The 8,454-nt window shown below is 39.2% G+C and overlaps 1 protein-coding gene across 1 annotated transcript in view; it reads right to left on the bottom strand.

Annotated features, from left to right (window-relative positions):
• Positions 1-2,125: 2,125 nt before the first annotated feature.
• pdrg1 (p53 and DNA-damage regulated 1) overlaps positions 2,126-8,454 on the bottom strand; it is a 30,142-nt gene continuing 23,813 nt past the window's right edge. Inside the window, exons 3-5 of the mRNA XM_055185000.2 lie at positions 2,740-2,814; positions 2,574-2,654; positions 2,126-2,429 (exon numbers count right to left, since the gene is read on the bottom strand). Coding sequence (XP_055040975.1) covers positions 2,347-2,429; positions 2,574-2,654; positions 2,740-2,814 — 239 coding nt within the window. The 3' untranslated portion in view covers positions 2,126-2,346. The remainder of the gene's footprint in view (positions 2,430-2,573; positions 2,655-2,739; positions 2,815-8,454) is intronic.

The raw sequence follows: 8,454 nt of genomic DNA, 5'->3' as shown, positions 1-8,454 counted from the left end.
CCGTGGTGTTGCGACAATGAGTGCAAAGTTCAACTTTTTTTTGATAGTTATTGATATTCAGTGTCTAAAGAATATTCCAGCACTGGATCAGTTCAGATCGGTCAAAAAACCTAGGACTAGTTCGCAAAAGTAGGTTTACAAGAAAATGATGAATATCTAACTAACGATTCGACTGAGACAAGTGCTGCTTGAGGAAAATTGTTCATTTTAAGTACCTCTATTAAATGATATGAGGTTCTTGTTGATATCTGAAACACTGCATAATACACAATCACTTAAACGCTAAAAAAACGTGATAGCGCCCCCCCGGAGGCCGAATTTTTTCTTACTCTGCACAGACCTTCATGGCCAAGAGATTAACAGGCCCACCGCGTTTCGTTTCGATCGGCCTCCGTTAACCCTGTCTAATAGCTGCTTTTTCTTGATTGGCCGATGGCAGCCATGTTTTTTGAGTTACGCAAAATTCCTTTTAAACATAGATAGTACCCCAGACCAGGAGCACACGTGCCAAATGTCAAGTTGATCGGTCCCATATTTCGGTAGTTACAGCCCTTCAAAGTTGAGGTACTGTTATAGCACCAACTAGTGGTCAAGCGGCGCAATTTTTTGCACCTGACCTCGGAATAGTACCCTGTATATGTGTACCAAATTTGGTGTCAATACCTCCTTCCATTCTTAAGTTATAGCCATTTAAGTCCAAGAGGCTCCGCCCATTGGGGGCGTTTGGGCGTGGCTTGACGACGGCGAGTCGAAAATTCAACTTTTTTTTGATAACTTTTGATATTCACACTCCAAGGAATATTACGGCACTGGAACGGTTCCAATCGGACGAAAAACCTAGGACGAGTTCATTTTTATTTTTTTCGACAAAATCGAAAATAGCGGAAAAATTTTCATGACGGAAATGATATTGGATATATACGATATATATATGTTCGTCTTGACGCAAGGAATCCAGGGATATAAGACAATTGACATTTGGATAAGATTTGTGGAAGTTATGACCATCAACGCGTTTGTTATCGCTATAGCGCCACCTATGGGCCAATCGGGTTGATACTCTATCAACCTCTCCCCAAATTGGGTCCTACCATTTGGCCAAATTTCAAGTCTCTAGGCCTTACGGTTTGGTCTGCACGTTCCGTTTTACGGCAGAATAATAATAACTAAGAATAAAAACCTTGGCAATTACAATAGGGTTTCAGCACTTCGTGCTTGAACCCCTAATAATAATTTAAATAGCACCAATTACCAGATTCACGATATTACATTTCCTTTGGAGTGTAAGGGGCCAGTCACACCAAAAGCGCTTTAAACGTTTGCAAACGCAAGGCGCAACGCACTGCCTTTTTAAAAAAAAGAGCAGTGCGACGCGGCTTTTCATATTGCTAAGCAACCACCGAGTCAGCTGTCTTGTCAATCAAATATTGAAGCGTGAGCGCTCTTTTGCTGTTAACTGTCATATTAGCAGAAACTTTAAAAGAGGGCGCTTGCTCTGACCTTGTTTGAGGGTGAGAGATGCATAAACACACGCAGGAGAGAGTGAGCGAGTTGAGTCCGGTTCTTCAAAGCAACTGTAAAATTCACTCACCACAACGTAAGGCCCGCCTCTCCCCTCATTCGATTGGACAATGCAAAGACGCGAATGACGTCGGGCGCTTCTCCGCTCTCAGCGCTCCTTCAAAAACGCGTGCGCGGCAGGCGGCAAAAAACCGCAAGGCGCTCGGCGCGCATAAACAGCGCGCAAACGCCCTGCCCATAGAATATCATTCAAAAAAGCTACAAAAATGTACGGTATGTGGAAAATAATGTGTCTTTTTAACCATAAACCACGCAAACACATTGTATTATACCAAACACACACACTGTAAAAAAATCACACATATATCAGTGCCATTGTTTTGTCTCAAGATGCATACCACCAGTATTGTGTTTTGTAAGGTTTGTTTGTAAAAACTACTTAAATGTCCTAAAATAACTAAGACCTAGTCCTGGATTGACCTAAACATTGTCTGGGAAACTGCCCCATGGGTTTAAATTGTTCAGTAACTGCTTAAAAGCCTAATAATAATAAAAATGTGCAAGTAATCATATAAGCTACATGTTATTGTAACACACATCAATATACCTTTGGCATTATAATTTCTCTTTTTAATTTTTCCAGTTTATATTGCATAAAAAACACATAAGACTGAATAGACTGAATGATGGCCAAGCTTTGCGTGCTTTCAACATAATTTTGAAGTTAGGAAACAAAAAATATATACATTTACATCAAGTACCCTGTTGCATCAAATCTGCAGACACACCGAGAGTTTGTGAAGACTGCACAGTGTGAAGTGCATGTCATTTTCTAATGAGACTGTTGATTGCTTTCATTTCATCACTGTTCAGAGGGGAAAGGTTGTATCCTCGGAGTTCAGGCTTACCTGTTAAGAAAACATTTTATTAAACAGTGTAGATTCTTAGATATCTACTAATATTAATAAACAATAAACTAACATGTTGGACTTCAGCATTGGGAGCAAGAATGGACATAATATAAAGACACAGGCTTTAAAATGAGGATCTACCTTCTAACACATTTAGACGATTTACTTTTGCCTTTAGACATTTGCGGAGGTCATTTATTTCTTTGTCAAGCTGCTCCTGGTCTGTATGGAAGAAATAGATTGCACGTAAACACAGAAACTACATACATAATTCAAATTAAACATATTGTTAAAAAGACATACTTGCCTTTAAGAATCATGGATGTGCCATTTTCTTGGGAGAATTTGATGAACATATTTCCAAAACACATCTTAAGATTTTCTAAATTAAAATATTATATTGCATTAAAAATGGTCACGACAGAGTGCAAATGCGAAATAATTCAAATGTATATTCATAATTATGTGATGTAGAAGTGCCCTGGGCTGGGTTTCCCGATAACGTTGTCTCTTAGCGAGCTACAAAGACTCTTAAGTTAAACCTTAACTACAGGTTTACCTTTTGTATGCCTGTTTCCCCAACTGTACCTTAGCAGGTTTCTTAAAGCCGCTCTATGCATTTTGGCGTTTTTGTCAAACAGCGACCCCTAGAGTTGCTGGAGAATACTTGCAACTGTCGTTATTTCCCACTCTAGTACTCCAAAGATAATGACCAGGTAATGTTTCACAATTTCATACAAATATTAGGCTACTGCATAGTCTACTAAACTACAGATGATGGTAATAGGATAATAAGAAGTTTATTCCAAGTGTAAAGTGCATATAATAAAATACCGCGTTTGCTAGCTTATAATGTTTTAACATGATTGCAGCTAAATCACAATTAAACATTACAAAATGCCATTACAAAGTTAATTGTGTACGTTGCATTATCTCATAACATTGTTCGTTATAATGTCACTATACATGATTATTGCTATTTATTAGGGATGCTCCGATCGATCGGCCGCCGATCGGTATCGGCCGATATTGGCATTAAATGACTCGATCGGTGCTCGCTAAATCTGCCGATCTCATAAACCGATCTTTCTGTTTACTTTTGTCATCAAAAGGATCCTGAATGCGGCTGCAATTAAAGACATTTTTTTACGTAGCGCGAGCATTTTTACAACCTGTTGCTCATGTGCAGCATGCAGTTTTGTATGTCTCTCTTTGCCTTTACAGAGACATGCGTATTTTCTATGAGGACGCGCTCCGGTAAACAGCGCGAGGCGTCTTTACATCCCCATCAAACAGCGTATACAACACATATCTATCACGGACAATTGCATCCTCATGCCAAAAGTTTCTTATTTGCATGCGTCTTAAAGTTTTGAGCGTTTAAACTTTTATTTTCCTCACAGCTGCTTGTCTGCGTTCAGCCGCCGCCCACACACACAGCAGCCTGTCATCAGTGCACGTGAACAGAGCGATCTCTCTCTCACGTCTTAAAGCTGCAGTAACCTAATTCATCTCTCAATAAAATCACTCTCTGCTCTTGACTAAAGAATTTTTATACTTCATACGAATGCGTGTATATTTAATTAATACAGTAAAGTCTGTGAAGTGTTTTATTTTCAGTACTTTTAGGAGACATAAGCCTTTTTAATGCCATATTAAATTTCTCTTTGCAGAATAAATATTTGTTGTGCTTATTTATTTGAGTCTCTATTAAAACAATAATATACTTAATTACGGCAAGTAATATAACAAAGGCAACATCCGTGGTATTATTTTATTTAGAAAGATTGTAACAGTTACAGTCATCAAAGAGCTTGCAGATCAGCTTTAAAAAAAATCGGTATCGGAAACGGTATCGGCCGATCACGAAGATTACAAATCGGTGATCGGTATCGGCTGCAAAAATCCTGATCGGAGCATCCCTACTATTTATCATAATAGTTTGCAAATTGTGCATGTTTACACTATTTACAACCTCTAGGCTTATTTATGTCCTGATAATTATGTGAGATATTGACAACTGTTGTCATGATAATCGCATGACATACTACAAGCAAGCGCAACAACATAGACCGCAAACAAGTTTACAAATGAGAGATTTACTTACTAGTCCATCAACAAGATCGCCAGATCAGCATCCCTACAGTGCTGTCTTTTAGCTCACGCCAACGAGTAAAAACCTGACCGAGGGTGGACTCTTGTCCGGTTCCTAACGCGGTCAAATTCTCTTTTCCTTTTCCTACTCGCTTCTGAACGCGCTTTCTTAACTTTTAAATCGTTTAGCCTCACGTCTCAAATTCGCGCATGTAGTTGTTGTTATGGGCTTGATCGACTTCATGCAGCGCTGCAAGAACCAACCGCCGGATGACGTCAAAGTGCCGTCTCGGATCATTCTCGCGGTACTTTGAGGTCATCCGGCGGTCGGTTCTTGCAGCGCCACACGAAGTCGAACAAGCCTAACGTGTGTGACGTCATTGCTGTAAAGCAAGTCGTGATTCTCACGAGATTTGTCAGGGGCGGTTCTCTCAAGCTTGCATTGCTGGTTTTGGTAGCGGCGTCCTCCCCGAGCTTCAACAGGAGGATGATTCGCCTTACTATGACTTTGTTTACCACCAAAATAACTTTGAAGCTGTTATATTAAGGTAAAATAACTGCATAATGTGTCTTTAATGTATATTTTCTTACGTACGACGTTACCAGGTGCCGTCCTTGGCGATGGTGCTGAATAGGTTGATATCGATCGCTCGACAATCAATTATTCACTTTATGTAATAGGTTTCGCTGCGTTATGAGATACCAGTGTTCCTCTTTATTAAAGAAACATTTCAGAAATAGTTTAAGTTAAATTTATTAGAAACATCTTGTAAAAATATTTCAAATTGTAAACAACTAAATCCAACCTTGTATATTTTATTTATAAACCCGTGCAAAACCCACAACTTAATTTCCAAATGTATCATGCAACTGCGCCAATGCATCCGCTGTGCCTTCACTTGAAAGGATAATTTATAGCAAGGGTTCCCAATAAGTGCGTTGCACAGGGGAAAAGGGTGTGTTGTGCAAGTCACCTGGCTTGGCTGTGCATTACAATTAAAATATATAAAAACAAACTGTTGTTGTTCATTAGTTCACGCGTTTATTGGACATGGACATTGCACATATTAGGGATGCACCGATACCACTTTTTCCATCTCCGATCCGATTCCGATACCCGAATTCTGAGTATCGGCCGATTCCGATACCTGCCGATCCGATACTACTGTATTTTTCTTGAGCAATTTAAATTACACACACACACACACACACACACACACACACACACACACACACACACTATATATAAATGTGTATAGTGCTTTCTGCTAAATCTAGCATAATATAATTATATTATATATAATTATAATTTTAAAGTAAAAACAATAATTTAAAATGATTTACAAGTTACAAGAACATTAGTAATTATATTTACCATGGCAGTGTTTAGGAGAAAATAAAATAGGCACGTTTGATCAAATAAGTATGCTAAATATATTTTCCTTAATTGCGCAAAAAAAAGTCACAGTAAAAAAGTTTTAGTGTGCAGATGGTTATTTTGGGAATTATGCACTTAACCGGACCTTTTATGCACATTTCGGGTGCAGAATTGATGCGCCTGAATCATATTGAGTGCGCATTTTGCGCAATACTGTGCTTCCTGGGTGCAGCATTCACACTCACATGGGAATCCTCGGCTCGCACCGCAATGGAAAGTTAACATTCATAACTATTAAAACAAAGAGATTAGAGGCATCGTGTGCTCAGCACTTACTGAATTGCATCCATCCAACAGCTTACTGAGACTTTATAAAATCAGATCTTTAAAACAGACTACAGTTATTGAGTGTTCGTGTGTTGAATGACGCGTTTCATCCGTCCGCTTCACCTGTGCATTAACTCAGCACATAGTGAATTGCATCCATCCAACAGCTTACTGAGACTTTATAAAATCAGATCTTTAATAAAGCCTAACGTTGCAGTTATCTTGTGTGTGTGCGTGTGTTGAATGACGCGTTTTCATCCATCCGCTTCTCATCAGTGGATTAACTCAGTTTGCATGTAAGTTATAGTGTTTCTGTGAACATTAATATCTTTAAATGTGCGTTTGTTCCTTCACATGAAGCTATTGAGTGTAAGATGACTTTGATTATAGTACATAAAAACGTTTATGGTGCTTTTATAAAACTTTGTCGTTTTAATCGCTTGTCAGTGACAACCATGCGTAACGCGCAGTATCGGAACTGGATCGGTCCTGTTAGTCCGATATCCGATCCAGCAAAAAAGGCCGGATCGGCCCCGATACCGATCCAGAATATCGGATCGGTGCATCCCTAAAATATATATTATATAATATATATTATAATTGCTTTAGACAGAAAAAAACAAAATTTGATGCTAAATATCCTGTACAGTTGTTAATATACTTGAGAGAGCCGCCCAAGTAAAGTAAGTGTGTGGGAACCACCTTCTGATCGGTGTCATTTGGACGATCTAAGCATGCAACACTCAAATGATAGACACGTAAAATAAAGGCAAGTTATCGCAGCTCCCTGCGATATGCATATCGCATACACAGTTATCGCGATGGCGATACATTTTCGATATTTCGTGCAGCCCTAATACAAGCAGAATTCAAGTTGATCAGTTTCTTTTAAATGTTTATAAAGAATATGGCATGCAGTTGCCTTAAAGTTATAAAACATAAAAAAACTTTGATGCAAATTCGAATTAACATCAATAATCATAATTAGGAAAATCATCACTTATGATTTTGAAAAAATCAGGAATTCACACATTATAATAGATTGAAGTTTAAGCATGACTTATTTAAGCAATATCGCTCGAGTAGGAGTGTGATATAGGGTTGTGCAGATAGACGATAGTATCGTGTATCGACGATCTTCAGACATATCGCCAATGGCAGGCTTTCATGGCGACAGTCATGACGATAGTTGGCGAATGGTTACTATTATAATTATTATCATCATAGTTTTACATTAACATCCACAATGCATGCTTTTCCTCGCATGAGGGTTTCTGGGCTTCACTTTACGCGGATGGCTTGTAAAGAGAGAATTCCTTCTTGTACCTTCACTTAATGCGCGCGTCTTGGACTCCTTCTAGCACCCGCGTCATGAGCAGCTGCGCTTCTCTCTGTCTCACATGCACGCGCTCTCGCGTCTGTCCGAAGTCTAAACATAAACTAAAGTAGTAATCCTTATGTCTTTGTTCAGTTTAATGCGTTTCATGCGAGCTGAGGCAAACTTTACTTTTTGTTTAAAATATGACCCGCTGCATATTGGCGCCTCTCTCACTCTCGCATACGTGCAGAGAACTGCGCTCTGTCCGAAGTCAGATCAATAGGTATTAATCCTGTTTATGATATGCATTTCAAAGATTCAAGGAGTTGTAGCAATACATCCCTGGTGTTTAATGATTGTGTTTAAAATATGATCGCGTTCCGCTGGACCGATGCGTTTAAAAAGTCTCATCTGAGACACCACTGCTTGACACGTGTGTAGCCTTCTGCAACAGCACCAAGCAAATGCATTGAATTGTTTGTATGTATGTGTGCGCACGTGTGTGTGTGTGTTCGCCGATGCATGTTTTTACAGTTATTAAGTAATCATGGTTAGGGTTTTAATGATGCGCTCGCATTAATGGCATCAGTTTTAAGAAGGTTGCGGTCATGACGGTGTTGCTCTTGGTCTTTTTTGCCCACCCATCAAGTGACTTGTTATAAAGAGTAAAAAATTAACAAATAAAAAAGTTAGTAAACTACTGCCCCTACTATCGTGTATCGCCAATCTCACAGGCTGACGATAGGACGATCTCAAAATAGGGCATATCGCCCAACACTAGTGTGATATAGCTCTATATCATCACGGCTGTGATTAGGCCAGAGGCACGAGGCTGTAGGCAATCACAGCCGTGATGATATAGAGCTATATCACACGACTCCGAGAGCGATATTGCTTTTATACAA

Source organism: Misgurnus anguillicaudatus, chromosome 14 (assembly GCF_027580225.2).
Source record: "Misgurnus anguillicaudatus chromosome 14, ASM2758022v2, whole genome shotgun sequence".
Lineage (NCBI taxonomy): Eukaryota > Metazoa > Chordata > Actinopteri > Cypriniformes > Cobitidae > Misgurnus > Misgurnus anguillicaudatus.
The sequence above is the reverse complement of the archived record's forward strand: the minus strand, read 5'-3'. Positions and strand labels throughout refer to the sequence as shown.